The sequence below is a fragment of the Gobio gobio genome, assembly GCF_949357685.1.
Source record: "Gobio gobio genome assembly, chromosome: 12".
Taxonomy (NCBI): domain Eukaryota; kingdom Metazoa; phylum Chordata; class Actinopteri; order Cypriniformes; family Gobionidae; genus Gobio; species Gobio gobio.
Window position 1 is genome coordinate 45,304,179 of NC_137105.1, and position 19,767 is coordinate 45,323,945.

Here is a 19,767-nt window from a genome sequence, read left to right on the forward strand (position 1 = left end):
ATTCTGTCTTATCCAAAACTAACTAAAGTCAAGGACATGTTGTCATTCTTAGGTTTGGTTGGATACAGTAGACAATATGTCCCAGATTACTCAGAACGGACAGGGATACTGTATCAAAAACAACACCAACAGAGAAGAGTGTTAAGCTATGTCAGTGCACAACTGGACAAAATAGAACAAAAACAACCCCCGTGCGCCAGATATGCAGCTGGGCTGTCTAAGATGATAGAAAAAACGGAACACATAGTCATGAAACACCCATTGCACATCCTCTCTACACATTCTGTAGTGTCGTTCATTCAGTCATCTGCATTCACTTTTTCAGCACAAAGACAGAGTAAGTTGATAAAAACACTCACCGCCCCACACATAGTACACAGCCACCAAGGAGTCAACATGGCCGATTTGGTGGGGGAGGGAGAACCACACGAATGTGCACCAAGATCCCTGAAGGACGAGCAACTCAGGGAGGGGTTGAGTTCAGTACCACTGACAGATCCAGACATAATCCTCTACTGTGACGGTTGCTGCTTTAGGACAGATTTGGAAACTCTGTCAGCCAGCTACGCTATAGTCCAGCAAATAGGGTTAGACTATCAAACCATAGAAGCATGCTCCCTTAAAGACCGCCCTTCTGCTCAGCGAGCTGAATTATTAGCACTAATCAGCGCCTTGCACTTGGGCAAAAACAAGAGAGTAAACATATACTAAGATTCGGCATAGTAGTCAGGGAAAGGTTGAACGATTGAATCTGACGTTAAAAAACAAACTCGGGAAAATTTGTTCCACCACAAACCTCAACTGGGTTGATGCACTTCCACTCGCGCTAATGTCAGTCAGATGTTCGATAAACAGAACCACTGGGTTCACCCCCTTCAAATAATGTCAGGGAGACAATTTCCAGGCCCATGGGCAAAGTTTGATACTACGTGGGCCCTGGATGCTCCTGCTCGATATTATGACAAAGTAAGTGCAGTGGTTAACATGTTTTGTCCACAGAAAAGTTGGCCACAGGACGATACCCCGGAGATTGAACCTACTACAACCGAACTGTGGGTGAGGCTGAAACAAATTAAGAGAAAATGGTCGACTCCAAGATGGAGTGATCCAATGAGAGTCACTGCTAGAACCTCACACTGTGTCCAACTGGCAGGTAAAGGAAAAACATGGTATCATTTGTCTGCTTGCATGTTCTGTCCCCCTCCTGGCAGGTCGCTCGCTGCAACCAGAATTGACCTTGTGGAAGGTCAAAGAGAGGGAGAGGAGGTGACGGAGGAAATCCAGGAGGAACAGAGAGACACACAGGACAGCCAAGCAGACACCCGAACAGAAACTGAAACATCGCACACTCAGCTCTACCAGAAAACGCTTGGAGGACACTCTGCCCTCCTATTTAGGAAAGGTGATCTGTTGAATACACCAGCAGATGTACCCATAGCTCATTGCATCAGCGCTGATTACGCCTTAGGAGCAGGAGTTGCAAAACAGATTCGTGAAAAATTTGGTACTGAAGAATTAGACACGACCATAAGCCAGCCAGGACAGTGTGTCAGAACTCAACACGGTACTAAAGTAATATATCATCTAGTAACCAAGAGGTGGTGCAGGGACCTGCCCACTTACCAAGACTTAGAGAACAGCCTAGAACAACTAAAACACCAATGCACGAAGAATAACGAAAGAGTGATTGCAATTCCAAAAATTGGGTGTGGGCTGGATAAACTACAGTTTGAAAAGGTAGCAGAAATACTAGAGAGGGTGTTTCATGATAAAGAAGTACAGGTGGTGGTAATCTCAAAATGAGGAAAATACATGGGGTGGTGACATGTTGGACGGTGGGTGTGTTGATCTGTGTTGGAGTAATACTGTGGGGAATAGGGGAACAGCAAAATAGACATAAGAGAGGTAACAGTCTGGTAAAACAAGGAGGAAAAAATGGAGCAAAACTAACTCTAGAGAGGGTGAAGGGAAAGGACGGACTGTGGGAGTTTGACCTCTGCCAAGTGATAGATTGTGGCAAAGATCCGATGAGATGGAGGGGTTATGACATATACGGATGTTTATGGCCATCCACCTCTGCCACACCAGTACCATGGTGCCACACATGGCATGATGTAAATTGGATGACAAAACCAGGGTATACCAAGACAGTTCTCACTAACAGCCCTTTGACCAAACCAGATCACATACAGCATAGGCTGAAATTATTTTGAGGGTACCAGTGTAGTTGGGGAAATTGGAAAAACACGTTAAGGATCTCATTGAAACATGGAAATGATCAAAAAGAAACATATATAACTCTAGGTGTAGATGTCTCGGGAAGAGATCCCTTGGGAATGATAATGATAGAACTCCAGGAACCAGAACCCACCTCAGAACCAACAAGTAAAAACCTAACCAAAGGCCCTAGCAAAACAATTAAAAGCATTGATTATAGCAGATTAACACCATTAGATGTGCTGACCATGGAAACAGGATATTATGACAGCAATTTGTGGTTAGAATGGGTAGTGTAGGCAGAAAGAATAGGAGGATGTTTTGTTTGTTATTTTTATAAAAAAGAGCCCCTTCCCACACAATGTTTAATTATTTTTATATATTATTTTCATTTCTTATTATTTTACTCATAACATTTTCAAATGTAAATAAGAGGGGACATTTGAGAGTCAGAAGCAGGTCATTATCCATGTTACGAGATAATACAACAAGATTTAAAGGGAATGATTTGAAAGGTTATATATTTTCTAGATCACATGAATGAGGGAAAAAGCATATATGAAAGTTTATATTGGAATTTTGAAATATGATGTGAAGTTCTATGCAAGCCAAAGAGGAAGAGGATCGACGAGCACATCAGTGCTTAGCAACTGGGTTGACTCTACTGGTGGTTTAAAAACCCGCTGTCAGCCCCAACACCAAGTAGCACTCAAAGCAAGACTGAGTACACTTGGCAACGGTGGAGCAACCCAGATAGCGCTCCAGGCCACCGGAAGCGTCTGTGAGTTCCTCTGGCATCATGAGACATATATAACCTACTGATTAATAGTATGAGTCACTGAAAATGAATCTACTGAAGTAGTGATACCCTGGTATAATAATCGAATTGTAGTGAATGTAATGCACTGAAATTTGATGTGTGGTTGTCATCCCCTAACAGATCCATTAGATTAGGGAGGTGGGGTCTTTTACTCCTCTCTAGCAAAAAAAAGGGGGGGAGATGTTTGACCTCATACTCCAGTTAAGTCTTGTCCACATGAGGGAAGTGATTGAGAATGATGACTGGCTGGATTCAGCCATGACTTGAATGTTGAAAGAAAGGGCTGAACTTATGGGGACAGGACTTAACCAGAGGGCATAGGTATGGGACTCGCCTAAAGTCCCAAAGGGGGGATGATATGGAAAGTCATGTGGAGGAGATGTGATCTCGTTGAGATCAAGAGAGGGAATTGTGGGATAATTATGTTTTATGGGACAATTATGTGTTATCTAAAAAGGTTAACTATGTTTGGTATATTACAATATGTTTGGAATCTTTTAATATGCTTGTGTAACCACTTACAGCAGAGGCCTATGGTGACTAAAAAGCCAGTCTCCATATGAATTAACTTGAGGCACACTCTGATAGCGAAAGTATTTGAAACCTTGAACTAGCAGTGGGAGAGCGGCTATGCTTGATATAATTTTGTGTGCAGATGCCAAATAGGGGAGGTCGAGAGGATCAAAGGCCATTGGAAGGTGTCCATCGGACCAGGAGAAAGGCGTCACCAACACAAGAATATAAACTGCATACTTAGCCTTGAGAGACATTACAGACGGCCTGTATGGCATTACTGATATTGCTGTTCTGTAATCCTGAGCTCAGAAGCTGATCTGATTTTGCTTTATTAAACTTCCAAGTTACTTTTATACTTTTACTGAATCTCTTGCGTCTACTTATTGACAAACCAAAGAACTGGGGAGGAAACGGCAATTTCCAACAATTGGTAAATAATGAGTAAATAATGACAGAATTTAAATTTTTGGGTGACCTAATCCTTTAAAGGACTGGTTTAAACTATTAACTTACACTAAAAAAAAAAATCCGGTCTCCAATTGAAAATTTTCTAGTGAGCGATCACATCTAAAATTTTCAATTGGAGACCTGATTTTTTTTTATAGTGTAGACACAGGATTATGGGCACATTGTCTTAGCATTGTTTTTGTTGTTGTTTTTAAATATCACAGCTATGAATAGTTTATTGTGAATTTCATTTTATTGATTTAGGCAGACGTGTGTTACGCAGTCAAGCTGTGACAAGGACTGGACTAACACTAAGTAACCTGAATCTATAGGCTACAGCTAAAACTATCAACAATTGAAATCTGAAACTGAGGTTTTAATGTAAAATAGTAAGTTAAACAGTTAAAGGATATGTGAGAATAAAAGTATTTTTTTTGTAATACACAGTGTTGGAGTGCTCAATGTCCCTCGCCAGACACAAATTTCTCATGACTAAATGTGGTTTTCCCTTTATTCTGCTCCTTTGAACAATCAGTGTCTGTGAGAAGGTACAGAACATGAAATCAGAAACACATGTTCAACATACACAAAATCTCTCAGCATTTCTCATGATTGACAGAGCTTACTAACGTCCTGCATTTTGGACTTTTCGTTCTGGCAACAGCTTGTACATTCTAGACACTTGAAAGGAAATCAACGTCTCAACTTTTGGCTCTTTTATGAAATAAAAGCTTTAACCTAACAATTATTTTTTGTGTGTGCGTGTGTGTGTTTTAGTTCACCTTATAATAGGCTATATGTTTTTAGCCTACATCATCACGCATACACTGCACTTTACACTATACACCAGTGTTTAAACCTTTGTGACTCAATCACACTTTTTGAAGGTCCACCATTATATTGGTTAAGATACCTTCTTAATACAGCATTTCTGTAGACAAAGCTGCTTGTAGGCCTTGTTAGTACACCTTCCTCCCATGCCGGAAATGCCAATTCCAATTTCGCATGCAACAGTGGGAGTAGAACCAGAGCCTTTACATATTATCTTCAATAAAAACAAGTCATTGAGTGGGGAAATAAGGAAAAAATATATGTTTTTAGCATTTTACTTAAGTTAAATTTATTTTAATTAAATTAAATTAAAATCTATAAGACATCCTGTGGCCCTCTTAACTAAAGCCACATAAGTGGCTCCCCTGCTTGAGAACCACTGCATTTAAAAATATATATATATTATTACAATGTAACATTTGAAGTTTTCCAGTTAAGGGAAAATACATTATAAATCCACATTCCCGCATTTGTTGTTGCTGATAGCTTTAGCATGTTAGCCTAAAGGGTTAGTTCACGCAAAAATGAAAATTCTGTCAATAATTACTCACCCTCATGTAATTAAATTGCTGTCTATGGAGGGGTCAGAAAGTTCTTGGATTTCATCAAAAATATCTTAATTTGTGTTCCAAAGATGAATGAAGGTCTTAAGGGTTTGGAACGACAGGAGGATGACAGAATTTTCATTTTTGGGTGAACTAACCCTTTGAGGGCAATGCTGCATCCCAAATTGCCTACTTAAATTACGCCCAAAAAGTGTGTACTCTTTTTGTGAAGAAAAAGTACATACTTTTGAGTGTGTAGCAAAAGAGTAGACAAGCTTTGGGACATACTGTCACATCATACAATTGCGTCTTTAATGGTTGCTCTCTCTCCATCTTGTCACAGTTAAAATCCTCGTTGATCTGCAGTCGCGGGTCTTTCATGCGGAGAACTCTCCTCATATTAATGCATAATGATGCGTTTAAAAGTTAATAGCCAAACGGATCTTTATAAAAGTCCACATTGTTATTGCAGATGAAATATGACCCGGATAACAATAAATAAATATTAATCATTCAAACCATTATCTAAACCTCTCACTGTCGGTCACACAAAACGCCATGTTTTGTCGTTTTTAACCCTTGTGCATCAGTTAAAAAAAGTTACACATAGGTCCATAGAGGACAAAAATGTAATTAAAAAATGTAATTTTGGGAGCACACACTTAAGTTTATACACTTAAGACCATTGGCAGATTATTGTTGAAGTCAAAAAAGTTTAAAAAGTGAAACCGAAAAAACTTCACTGATACACACAGCGGTTGGATTTGTGATTTCCAGTTGAGTTTTTCTCTCTCAAATATTACAAGCACACACACCCACACACAACATTTTTTTATACACACATACACACCACACTCTGACATCCATACCAACACACCTACACAGTTATAGCTGCAGAATTTATCAAATTGGCTCTATAATATGCAGAAGCAGAAAACAGGAATAAAGCGAGTATTTGCTTTAGAGGCCAAACCTGAGGAAATGGCACCATCTGCTAAAAAATAGTAAAACATTTCATTTTGAACTGAAGCCTTGCCACCAGAATGAAAGCCTATTAACAAAGATTGCATCATTTTATAGTTAAATGGCCCTGGGCTTAAAATTGCAGTTTTAATGGGTTTCAATTGGGATGTTTTTGTGTAAACGGTGTTAAGAGGAACTATTTTGTGTACCTAGTGCAACATTTATTTTTGAAAGAAAAGGGGGGTGAAATACTAAAATTCCAATAAAAATACACACCTGTGCCAAAATGTATGCAGTTAGCATTAAAGGATTAGTTCACTTCAAAATGAAACTTTCCTGATATTTTACTCACCCCCATCTCATCCAAGATGTTCATGTCTTTCTTTCTTCAGTCGAAAAGAAATTACGTTTTTTGAGGAAAACATTCTAGGATTTTTCTCCACATAATGGACTTCAATTGCAACCAAAATGCTGAAGGTCCAAATCAATACAGTTTCAAGGGGCTTCGATGGGCTTCAGAGGCTCTGTGCGATCCCAGGCGAGGAATAGGGTCTTAACTAGTGAAACGATCTGTCTTTTTTTATTATTATTATTAAAAATTAATATACTTTTTTACCTTAATTGCTCATCATGCGCTGCTCTGCGGCTCAGCAGTGATTGCGCAATCACAACGAAAACGTCACACTTGACGTAGGCAGAAGTCCCGCCCCCGTGTTTACAAAGCTCTCGTGCGAAGACATACAAACGCCCTTTAGCGTTTAAAAATCCTGGAATGTTTTCCTCAAAAAACTTATTTTCGACTGAAGAAAGAAATACATGAACATCTTGGATGAGATGGGGGTGAGTGAAATATCAGGAAATTTTCATTTTGAGGTGAACTAACCTTTAACACAGGCAAAATGATAACAAAAAAAAACCCTGAAAAAGACAACCAAATCCTCCTCCGAAGCGCAATGGGTTGTGGTAGTGGGCAATATTAGCCTCTATAATGTGCATGGATCCACACTTCGAAAATCTACCGGGAATAGTTGACCATCTAAGGACTTTTGACATACTTTTTTCAACATACTATGCTTTGGGACACACTTCTAATCTCACATATTTAGGATGGATAGTATGGACATTGGGCCCAAAGTTGCCGCTTTAACATTTTGTACACATAAATCACACAACATAAGGGTGATGATAAAGCACTCAACTAATTTGTTAGGTGCTGTCCTCTTCATCAAACTTCTTGACAATATTTTCTCAGGCAAGTATTGTAATTGAATACGTCATCTTACGCTACAAAGTCATATGGCATTGTCGAAGTATGACAAATGTGAAGAAACCCGGTTCAGAACAGTTCATGGCACCTATCCACACACACATATCCTGTCTGCCCACAGCTCAACCTCTGCTAGAGCAGGACGAGGTGAAGTGTCTGTATACTGTATGTCTGACAGCGATCCACTGAGTGAGATTCATTTTTGTTTTGTCCTGAAAAATGTAAAAGGATCCTACATAATTCAGCTCTTTGTTCCATCGGTGACCTGGAGAAGGTCAAAGTGGGTTTTTTTCTCCATTTACTAGCAGACTTCAAAGCGCTTGTGTGTGTGTTTGACAGGGAATATATAAAACTGTGGGTTGCACTGGATGAAAGTGATCATCATTCATGTGAGAGCAACACAAAGAGACAGATAGAATGAGAGCGAGCGGGAAAGGAGGAAGTATGTATCAGAGACACTGAGAGAGTGTGTATGCCTGTGCTGGTCCAAGCTGGTTTGATACAGCCATGTTATTCACTAGCAAAAAAATGTCTTTCTGATTTATCTTTCTGACAGGGCCATCGATTTCAACCGAGTGGGAGCCGAGGCACCAGGGCCCTGGAAACCCTGGCCCTGCTTTCTGATGAAACTGGTTGACCATATGAGGCTCGCTGGTTAAGATAGCTTGGGCACCGTTGCCAAAAACGGAGGAGGTGAGAGGCTGCTTCCACTCCTCGGATATAAACATACTCGTTGTGGCACCCCTTGATGAAGGGTAGTAGTTTTTCACTGCTGTGTTATCCAAACACGTCTTGTTATTCCCCTCTGAAAAATGCCCAAGTCATTCAGCCCTGAAACCCCTTTCCTCAGAGTCCTTTCTGCCAAAAAACATGTAGCCCTGCCGGATCGTGTCCAACCCTGTACCACATCTGGGTCACATCAATGTAACCAGACATGGACCTGGAAGATAGCCGGCTGGCACTTTGTCCAGATCCAATCACATTCCTGTGTGAGTATGGCCCAACTCTTCAATGTTCAATGGGCCAAAAATAGAGCACCATGTTTTTAGGTTGATATTTCATGACATAGCTAGTGGTTGTTTGTTACTCTCAGAGTGCACAGCTTTATGTGCACGTGAATTCCTCTGCAGGTGGAACACAGAATTAAAATAGCCTGACAGACTTCCCTTCACTTATTCAATGGCACCGATTCCAGAATGAACAACTAATCACTAAAAAGGCCTTGTCGTTTACATAAATACTTTAACAAATGTATTGCTCATTGACAAGTTCATTCTTTCTCCGCCATTGGCGGAATTTTCTGACTTCTGTGTTTTCAACAATAACATCAACAATTTCAGCATCAACATTAAATCAAAACTGCCTAATGTTACTGAAAGAAATGTCGACCCAGGACGGGCTATAGCACTGTGTAGTGTTTTTGGGGGTGTTGATGGACTCAATCTACTCCATCTGTGTTTTGATCATCGTTCTGAATCCGATCCAGTTATAGTCTGAGAAAATCACATATTTGTCAAAGTCAAAGTTTTTTGGCTTTTAGTATGAATATGTTAGCCTTGCTGTTATCTATAAGCTAGTGTGCTCCAAAACAATGCCAAAATTCATATTTAAAAGATATAAGCATTTAAAACTTACAGTCTCTCACTTCTGCCAATATGGATCAACATCGCATTTTGATGACATCACGCTGCACTTCTGCAGCTTCTCATCAGATTTTCAAACGATATGGAAGATTAGGAGGAGATGCGGTCAGAGATTAGGAGGAAACTATTGCTTTACCAAGCTCAGCGGCTTCTGGCCGAGCTGTGATATAAATTAAACTCTATTGGCTATTTTAAAAAAGGGGAGGAGCTGTTAAATATGACCCACCCTGTCTTCCTGTTTCAGTGAAATTACGTCAACATATTGAATAATGCTGCACTTTTCAAGGCACAATCGTACTGTTCACTGTTGCATTGTCATTTTAAAGTGAATAAATGTTTTGTATTGAGATGCTGGTTTACTGTTTCATGGTGCTTTAAAAAAAATTAGAAAATAATTACATTTATAGAAGAAGAAAAAAGTAGCTTGGAAAAAAGTAGCTTAATGTGTGGCTTACAAGGAGACATTTGTAAATAATACTTAAAAGATTATATTGGATATACTTAAAACTATAATTTTCTACATTGATAAAATTTAGTTGCTATTACTTAAGAGTCCAAGTTGAAAACATGCAAAGTCTAATAGGATAAACACAAATAAAATGAGTTTAAAATACTCAAAAAGCTGATGCAAATAGTTGCCTCAATTTTATTGAGTAAAACGGGCACTTAAAAACGGGTATTTTTTACAGTGTGTTACATGGTATACTAGACCGACGGAAAATGAAAAGTTGCGATTTTCTAGACTGATATGGCTAGGAACTATACTCTCATTCCTGCGTAGTAATCAAGGAACTTTGAGCCGTACCATGAGTGCAGCGGCGCAATGATATTACACAGCGCCTGAAAATAGACTAACTTCCGTCAACATAACCAACGTGACAACCTGCTTGCACAGAGAGCGTTATTTTGTCACTTATTGAGCAGTAGGCTAGCTGGAGCCATTTACCTCCAGTCTTTGTGCTAAGCTAGGCTAGCGGTGGGTGCGTCAGACAGAGTTATGGCACGCACGGAGATGAGAATGGTATGTATGGATTTATCCATATTGGGGGATACGGGGAATAAGCTAAAGTCCCAAAAAGTCGGCGTGTTCCTTTAACAATGTTGCTTTTCGAGTGTTGATAAAAAAGAATGCATGAATCTAGAATAAAACTTTTTTTGTTTGTTTGTTTAAAAGCAGAGGACCTGTTCTTTCTTTTGATATATTGCATGTTCAGATATTCATACAACAAAATATGAAATGTAAAATATAAAAATGTGAAAATTATTAAAAATGCAGGCGGTGGCTGGCAACTTTTTTTCACAGGCAAAGTGTTAATGTAATGCATTAACGTTAACTAAGGAGTCCTCATTGTAAAGTGTTACCATTTATTCCTTATAAGCGCTAAAAGAAGGAAGTAGAATCCTGTTTCCTACTGTTATTGAAGAGTTGAATTGGAAAAATCATTTATATGAGCCACAGTCACAATGTTTAGAAGAACAAAAGCCACAACGGTTTATAATTATGGTCCAATTGATCCAGCCAGTTGAAAACAACATGTGCTCAGGCAGTTTCCAGACATCTTAATTATTTGTGAGTCTAACAAAAGTCCACCTGCCAATCACAAAACACTTGAATAGAACATTTGAACATTCAGTAATGTCCAACATTAGCCACATCTGCCCATCACTTGGCCTGTATGGCAAGAAATTCTAAACACTCATATCTTTTCTTGAATTAAAGACCCCATTCCCTTATAATAGTCGTCTTCCTGTGCAGAGGCATGCTGAATCTTAAAGTGTTTGGGTGCTGTGCTCAAGTTAAGTATTCAAACCCTGTGGTTTCCTTCTAAAAAGAAAGTAATTGTTCTCTCCCTTTTGAAAATCATGTAACATATCCATTAACATAATGTTTGAAATTCAGTTTCCTCTTCCTCTTGTCTGTTCCCTCAATCACAATGAAATTCACAATGCATAGAAACTGTAACTAAGGAACTCGTTTGTGAAATGGAGCCATTAATCACTTCTGTGCCCATAAATTGTACGTCGCCCAGAATGTTAGATAACCAAACTACTGTCATTCAGTTATGCAGACATCAGACCATTCTTTCTTAATATCATTTTCTATAGTGTCCTCCGTCAGACCTCGCTCTAAACTTACGTCTTATGTTGCATTTATAATCAGATTTATTGAGCATTAATGATGTTATGTCTTATTATTTTCCATATATAGCAGAACATTGCCCAAAGAATCACTGCCTCCGCTGGTTTGCTGCCTTCCCATAGTGCATCCTGGTGCCATGTGTTCCCCAGGTAAGCCACGCACACGCACCCGGCCATCCACGTGATGTAAAAGAAAACGTGATTCATCAGACCAGGCCACCTTCTTCCATTGCTCCGTGGTCCAGTTCTGATGCTCACATGCCCACTGTTGGTGCTTTTTGTGGTGGACAGGGGTCAGCATGGGCACCCTGACTGGTCTGCGGCTATGCAGCCCCATACGCAACAAACTGCGATGCACTGTGTATTCTGACACCTTTCTATCAGAACCAGCTTTAACTTCTTGAGCAATTTGAGCTACAATAGCTCGTCTGTTTGATCGGACCACACAGGCCAGCCTTCGTTCCACACGTGCATCAATGAGCCTTGGCCACCCATAACCCTGTCGCCGGTTATCCACTCTTCCTTCCTTGGACCACTTTTGATAGATACCGACCACTGCAGACTGGGAACTACCCACAAAAGCTGCATTTTTTTCTTTAACAATGGATTGTCATTTTATATATAAATAATGATTATAATAAAATTATATTATAATAGACTTTGGCCATATATAGCCAATATTTTTGTCCCTGACACATGCAATAAAATTAGAAACTATATACATTTTTTGTGTGCATATCAAATCAGATTTTAAAAGTGAAAATATTTGTGCACTGTTAAAAAAATTATGAAAAATGAATTTCCAGCATAAAATGCTAAATACATAAAATGACAATTGTGACAATGTTCCTGTAATGCATGTCAACTGATGGACATTTTCAGTGGACAAAATACACATGGGCCCAAAAGTACTCCCAGATGAAGAAACCAATGAATGATCGGACATTCATAAATCTTGTTCATACATCCAGTATTTTGGTAAATCAAATCTTTACATATTAGCGGTTAGAAGTTTTTGTATGATTTGTAAGCAACTTTTACCCAATACATTCTGATTTATCTTGATTGTGTCGTCTTAGCTTATTTTCATGCTTGTTTCTTCATATTTTAACTCATCTTGAAGCCCCAGTCGTTTGAGAGCCAGTGCACTGAGGGGACAGACCTATATGGCCATGTGTCAGAGCAGTGTTATACAGAGACAGGCACTTTCCATGTGTGGTAAAAGAGCAATTGCGCTGTGCAACTCTTAGGCTCTGTGTTAGTTCAGCTGGAGTTCTAATTTTACTCCCTTATCAGGTGCTGTAATATCAGAAATCCTGTCATTGTAACATCTGCATTCAAACTTACATCATTGTCTATTTCAGTAGTTCATGATCCAAAAATGGGTTACAAGTCTGGCCAGATGACAAAAAAAAACTAAATGTGAAAAAGAAACTTATGTATATTTAATAGAAAACAAATGTACTAACCCAAATACAGATGATTTATGGTCACTTATAAGTAATTTCCATGGGAAGCTCACAATATGAAAATATGATTAAGAACACAAGAACTACAAAGCATTATTCTTTATTGGTAGCAAGCCATAACTTTCAAAACATTTATGCAGCGCATAAACACATGGTTTACAAGAGTAACACCACCACTCATTTCAGACATGATCCAAACACTGATAAAATTAGCTCCACTCATACGGCATCACTGCTAAGAGGAACATCCCACCACGAACATGTGCCCCAGAGGTGAAGTCATCAATGGGATCTGTTAAGAAACAAGGGGAAAACTTTTTCACTCAAGACGAATCCGATTACTCTACCAAAATTTTGCATTGAATCCTCATATACATGTGTCTTGCGACAGGATCCAGGCACAGAGAAGTAACCTCAGACCTAGGTTTTAGCAAGAATAGCTTACTTTACCCCCCTGTCATGGCCACTAGAAACACCGCCAGCCTCCAGTGGGCAAAGCATAGGAGGGAACATCACTAGATCAGGCTGGTTGTATAGATAAAAGGGCTGATGTGATATACGTTACTCACCTAATGACTGTAGTTCCTCCGTTTTCTGTCTTTGCCATTCATTAGCTGCAAAACAGACAAAATGAGCAGATCTTACCACAGAATTATCACGGCTAACTATTACAAAAGTTGTTTCTCCCGACAGGATCCGAAGCAAGGATTATTAAGCCAATACTTCAGGTTTATGAGAGAATTCATCTACCCCTCCGTGTTGATCACTCAAGACATGCAGGACTAGAGTGTGCAATAAAAAGGGGCTAAAATTAGAAAACCAGGTATAAAATCACTTACCAAATAATGTTTGGAGGAGGATTCCTCATCACCAGTGTGGCCTCGGAGTCAAACCAATACATGGAGCCTAGACATAAGGATTAAAAATATATATATATAAGTGAGGACATTGAATCCTCATATACATGTGTCTTGCGACAGGATCCAGGCACAGAGAAGTAACCTCAGACCTAGGTTTTAGCAAGAGTAGCTTACTTTACCCCCCTGTCATGGCCACTAGAGACACAGACAGCCTCCAGTGGGCAAAGCATAGGAGGGAACATGAATAGATCAGACTGGTTGTATAAATAAAAGGGCTGATGGGATACCAAGCTGGTCTCAGTATAGCTCATAAACCCCACCCCCTCCATGTATTCTAATGGCACGCAAGACACTAAATCAAATTACACCTCATTTTTCAAAGATGGCTTGTCATTTTAGGTAGTTCACGCTGGTGTAAGTTCGTGTTTATTTTATTAAATAAAAGTTTGGTTAGTTATTTGATGCTAAAAACAAAACGGGTGTGACGTCATGATTGACAGCTTCACAGAGCAAAGTTGGCACTGAGGCTCCAGCACACTTTTTTTGGGGGGGGGGGGATTTTCAGGAGGATATTTGAGCTTTAGCTTTAATTTCTACTTTACATGACTTTCACACCAACAAAATGAGTTGTTCTTCAGTAAGGTTGAGATCACGGCTCTACTTCCTACTGCGCAGACGCAGGTCCCAAATCAGCACAAGATGTCAGCAGCATATTTGGGCCATAGACCATAAAATATGGACGACGCAACTTCATTCGCTTCCGCTGATGAGTTGAAGCTTCCAGAGGTCTGCACACGGCACTGACATCTTGCACAGATTTGGGACGGAGTCTGCGCAGAAGAGGCGATTAAAAAAAGGCCGCCCACACTCGTAGATGCAGCACAATTCATTATATTGGTGTGAAATAAACAGTTATGTTAATGTAGAAATTAAAGCTAAAGCTCCAATCTCCTCCCAAAAATCCAGAAAAGTCAGATAGTGCCTCAGAGACAACTTCACTCAGAAGCCGTCAATCATGACTTCACCCCCCCTGTTTTTATAGCAAATAACTCACTAAAACTAAACTTATTTAAAAAAAAAAAAAAAAGGAACACTTAAAATGAAAGTGATAAAATCTGCCTAAAATGACAATCTTTAGGAAACAATTATTTGAAGTGTAATTTAATTGTTTAGTTTGTCTCGCGTCCATTGTAATACATGGGGGGGTGGGGTTTATGAGCTATACTGGGACCAACCACCAGGGGGTGGGGATGTCAAGGCACTTAGGCTTCAGTTTCTGAGAGGAGTTCTAAAAGCTTGATTTGGACCAATCGGCAACCTCCCACGGTCTCTTGAAGCCAGCACGGAAGTGACTTAAACTGCAATTCATCAACTGGCCACTAGAGACAGGCTCCAAAAGGGAGTCAAATATGCCCCCCAACTTTACAACAAACTTTTTTTTTAAAAAGCTAGGTGGGCATGGTTTCAGCAACCAGGCCCCTCAGCTCCACCCACATCCCACCCCTTCACCCATTTTCGGTTATCCGGGAGTGCTGCCCATAGATATCCATAATAAAGGCTAGATGTCTTACGGCGGAGTCTAACGTCATCAACGGCGGCCATCTTGTCACAGGCAGGGCTCTGTGGTACCTGATGATGGTACCGCTCATCTCTATATACCCCATTCATTAACAACATGCACTCTTATATAATAACTGTGCCATAATTATTATATTGATTAATAATAGATAGTTAGCTAATCTGTGCGCTTTGTATATGTGCATTTCTGAAATGCATAACATGTACAAATCAATTTAAATTGTAATGTAGATGCATCTGTGAAGCTGCTTTGAAACGATATGTATCGTGAAAAGCGCTATACAAATAAATTTGAATGATCTGCATGGACACAAATACGCTTATCTTACTGAAATCTCGACGGATTTACAAATGGTTTGGTTTCTTACAAACGTTATTAACGTGGCTATAAGTATGGATGCTTGAACAAATTATCAATAATTTTTCATAAGTATGCAGTGTCATAACTACATCTGACGTTTATAACAAACCAAACAGTTTGAAAATTGAGCAAGTTATGGTTATTTAAAAACCCATGAAAACAATGTTACGAGTGAGCAAGCTGCCCGTGACAAGATGGCCGCCAGGTGTGGACGACCTCCATTGGCCAGCAGCGCGGACGAGACATCTAGCCTTTATTATGGATATCTATGGTGCTGCCAAGATGGCAACAGCTAGCTCTGCCCACTTCAGGCTTCAAAAATACTGTTCAGAAACCTACAACGACCTACATCCATTTTTTTACAGTCTATGATTCGAAATTGGCAGCTTCACTTTTCTACAATGGAAAAAGAGTGAAGGGGCGGTGTCTCTTTACAGTACATGTGGGATACCAGTTACTCACCTAATCACCGCAGTTCCTTCATTTTCTGTCCCTGCCATTTATTAGCTGCAAAATTAAATTCAGACAGATGAGCATGCATCTTACCACAGAACAAAATCACATCTAACTATTATAAATATTGTTTCTCCCGACAGGATCCGAAGTAAGGATTATTAAGCCAATACTTCAGGTTTATGAGAGAATTACTCTACCCCTCCGTGTTGATCACTCAAGACATGCAGGACTAGAGTGTGCAATAAAAAGGGGCTAAAATTAGAAAACCAGGTATAAATCACTTACCAAATATTTGGAGGAGGATTCCTTAGCATGATTCGTGGCCTTTGGGCCAAACCAATATGGTAGCCTAGATTAAAAAAATAAAATAGAAAAAAAGGGACATGAATCATCAATACACACGAAACAATATGGTTTCAGAGCCAAGTTTCACTGGAGCATGATCTGAAATGAGAAGGAATTGTCTTCACCCCTTTTGTTTGTCACTAAAGGCCTTAAAATAAATGTTTCCTTACCGTTAGTTAATACATCGAAACTTGCAAGTTTCTCTTCAGTCAGGGGGTTCCGATGGACAATCTATTTAAAGAAAAGGGGGTTAAAAAAGACACATGTAATTTGCATCAGGGCAGACAGGCCGCACATTCACCACGTGCGTCCTCGAGCCACACGTGGCCTTCCTGCACATCAACTTAACACTTCGACATTACGATCATGGTTTAATATCAAGATGCATAACATGTTTTACTAAGCCTTTTCTGTTTTTCTACAAACTATTTCACTACTTTTCTATGCATTTCCTGTGCTAAATCTCACTGCAACTCTTCTGGTAAACAGACTATTTACAGCACAATTTTAATAGCAAAAATAAAATGAAGCATAACTTCAGATATATAAGCAATTAAACAAAAGTGCAAAGATCTGGGCGCGCACACACACTTACCAGCAGCACCCATGTTGCATCCGATCCTGTGTGTGATCTGGGCAAAATGAGCACATGTGACCGTTGCGTGGAATTATGGGAAATTTAAAGAGACCGCCTCCCAGTTCATTTCCGCGAATCAGTTGAAAACGATTCGTTCGGACGATTCAGTCCGAGTGGTGAACAAATCGCCCACACTGGTTTGGGGAAAAGATCCGACTCAAAAGAACTGTTATTCACGAATCAGACATCGCATTCAAGCGGTAAAGGGTTTTTTATATTTATATTTTATTTATATTTAAACGAATGAAAGCAGGTCATATGAGACAGTGTTTAAAAAATAAAAATAAATAAGAGTCACAATAAACTCCTTTTTATACATTCGCTATTTAACTATTGCGCCTGATATGTATCAATGTATGTGATGTACAAGAGTACTTCATGTTCCCGTTTGAAAGAAATGTATAATTTAGCCTTATATTTTCTTCATACTTCATTATGGATTTTGAATGGACTGTGGAAGTTGTGAACTGTGCTGTGGGACAACCCGCAGACCTAATCCAAATTCTATTGGCCACAGCGAAAGCTCAAACGAACTTCATTGGTGAATCGATCTGTCAATCAACTGAGCAGCGTTTCACGTCGTAGACAACAAATGCACCAATCGCGTCTCAGTGGGCGGGGTTTGATCGCTAATCCAGGATGTGAATGTTTCGTTTAGTACGTACAACTGGCAAAGATGTTTACAATAAATATATCCTGTATTTTTATGCGTCGTTGCAGTGACCATGAAGAAAACAAGTAGATGAAAGCCGTAGACGTTTACCTCTCGCTTTGTTTGCACTTTGCATGAGCAGCGGGGATTGAATGGTCACTGATTGCTGTCCTCGGTTGGGATTGCAGCTTGGCCTGTCAGTGGTACTGCCGTTACTATCATGTTTAATTCATAAAGATGGCAACGAGGGGCACCTTATAAACTAAATGACTGTCAGAAACATCGCCTCCATTTGTAATATGGTAAGTGAGTGGATACTGCGCTGGCTAGCTCTTATGTAATGATGGTTGAATGGCTTTCCTCACAATCAGGTGCATGACCTCATTTATGAGCTGATGTATGCATGGATGACCGCTGTGATCAACGCATCTGCCATAACTGGACATATTTACATGCTCAAATAATAAGCTGGAAGTGTACGAAATTGCATACAAATGTATTTATCTAAAAGAAAATTGCAGTATCAATGATGCCCTCTTTATGTTATGATAGCTCAGGTTATATTATATGTGTTGTTAATCTTGGGATTTTGTGATGATAATTTTTGTAATTTTTACTTCCTAAAATGTAAATGAGTGGCTGTGTGTTTGCATATACCTTTACTCTCTTTGTATTGCTCTAATGTCATTTTTACATTAAATTCATTTTAACAAATATAATCACAAAAAAAAAAAAACATATTGAATTCTCTTAAAAGAATAGTTCACCTAAAATGAACATTTTTGCAATGTACAGGTCACTAGAGATGCTCCGATATGAACATTTTGGCCAATACGATAACCGATAATCCTTTTATATTTGAAAAACGATAAACAATATATTAGCTGATAAAGCTAAATCCAAATTTTTATATAATTTTTGAGAGCCCTGTTATAAAAACAAAAATCTCACCATTTAAAATCCATGTCCAAAGCACACAATTATGATGTTCTCATTATAATTGATTGTAGCCTATATGACAGACTTGCGCTGCACATGTTGCACTGAACTGTGATGTGAAGTGATTTCAATCATATTTTGAGCGATTCAAACCATCATGGTGGACAGTGCGCATCTGAAGTGTCTCAGCTGAAGGAAATAATCCATTATTTATCTGCTTCAATATGCCAGCCCAATTTTATTATCGGGCCGATAATGATATCATTAAAAATGAACATATATCGGCTGATATGTCGTGCATCCCTAGTCGGGAACAGTACCTTAAAAATAGCACCTCAAAATTGACTGGAACAGCATCAAGCGATTGAGAATATGTCTAAATCATTTTTGTGTATGTATATATATATATATATATATATATATATATATATATATATATATATATATATATATATATATATATATATATATATGAACTTGATTTCATGTTAATTTAGTATTGTTTTGTATTGTTTATTGTTATTTTGTACTATATATTGGCGGCTATTTTTAATGTTGTCGTTATCGGTCACATAAGAAAATTATGTTGATATATTAAAGCAGATAAATGAACCATTTCAGATGCGTTCTGCGTGACGTGACGCATCAGCATACAGCAGATTATGCTCGCTTTTGATGTTTTTCACTGTGAAGAAAGAAGATATCAGAATTGCAATTTGCCATAGGAATGTAAAATGAATTGAAAGTTAAGGATTTTTTAATGGTAAATGGTTTTGGGAAAAGAAAGATCTAGATGTTTCCTTGCAATTTCCTTATTTTCTGCAGTTGTTTTAAAGTAAAAGCAGTTAACCATTTCAGTTAGTTGCCAAGGCAAGTTAGGCTAGAATTCTAATTGTTGTTTTAAGTTTTTTAAAGGCACAATATGTAAGATTTTTAGATTAAAATGTCAACCAATAGATTAAAACAATGTTACATATTTTGTTAACCTGTGATCTTTTATTATCCCAAACATTTCCAACAATGTTTAAATCCAGATAAATCCGCAATTTTAACCAGTGTTACGGACCGTGTCCTTGCGTCGC

The 19,767-nt window shown here is 38.9% G+C and overlaps 1 protein-coding gene and 1 long non-coding RNA gene across 3 annotated transcripts in view; one reads left to right on the forward strand and one right to left on the reverse strand.

Annotated features, from left to right (window-relative positions):
• Nucleotides 1-12,941: 12,941 nt before the first annotated feature.
• On the reverse strand, nucleotides 12,942-17,097 carry LOC307134975. The gene is made up of 7 exons (XR_013817618.1): nucleotides 17,053-17,097; nucleotides 16,628-16,688; nucleotides 16,398-16,461; nucleotides 16,119-16,163; nucleotides 13,697-13,763; nucleotides 13,427-13,471; nucleotides 12,942-13,149 (listed from the first exon to the last, which is right to left on the reverse strand). It is a non-coding gene; the product is annotated as an uncharacterized lncRNA (long non-coding RNA).
• A 578-nt stretch (nucleotides 17,098-17,675) lies between these two features.
• usp46 (ubiquitin specific peptidase 46) overlaps nucleotides 17,676-19,767 on the forward strand; it is a 35,571-nt gene continuing 33,479 nt past the window's right edge. Inside the window, exons 1-2 of one of the 2 annotated variants that reach the window (XM_079830331.1) lie at nucleotides 17,708-17,751; nucleotides 17,889-18,048. In XM_079830331.1, coding sequence (XP_079686457.1) covers nucleotides 18,013-18,048 — 36 coding nt within the window. In that variant the 5' untranslated portion in view covers nucleotides 17,708-17,751; nucleotides 17,889-18,012. Of the gene's footprint in view, nucleotides 18,049-19,767 lie in introns of both variants that reach the window. The other variant, XM_079830330.1, reaches the window with a different exon arrangement.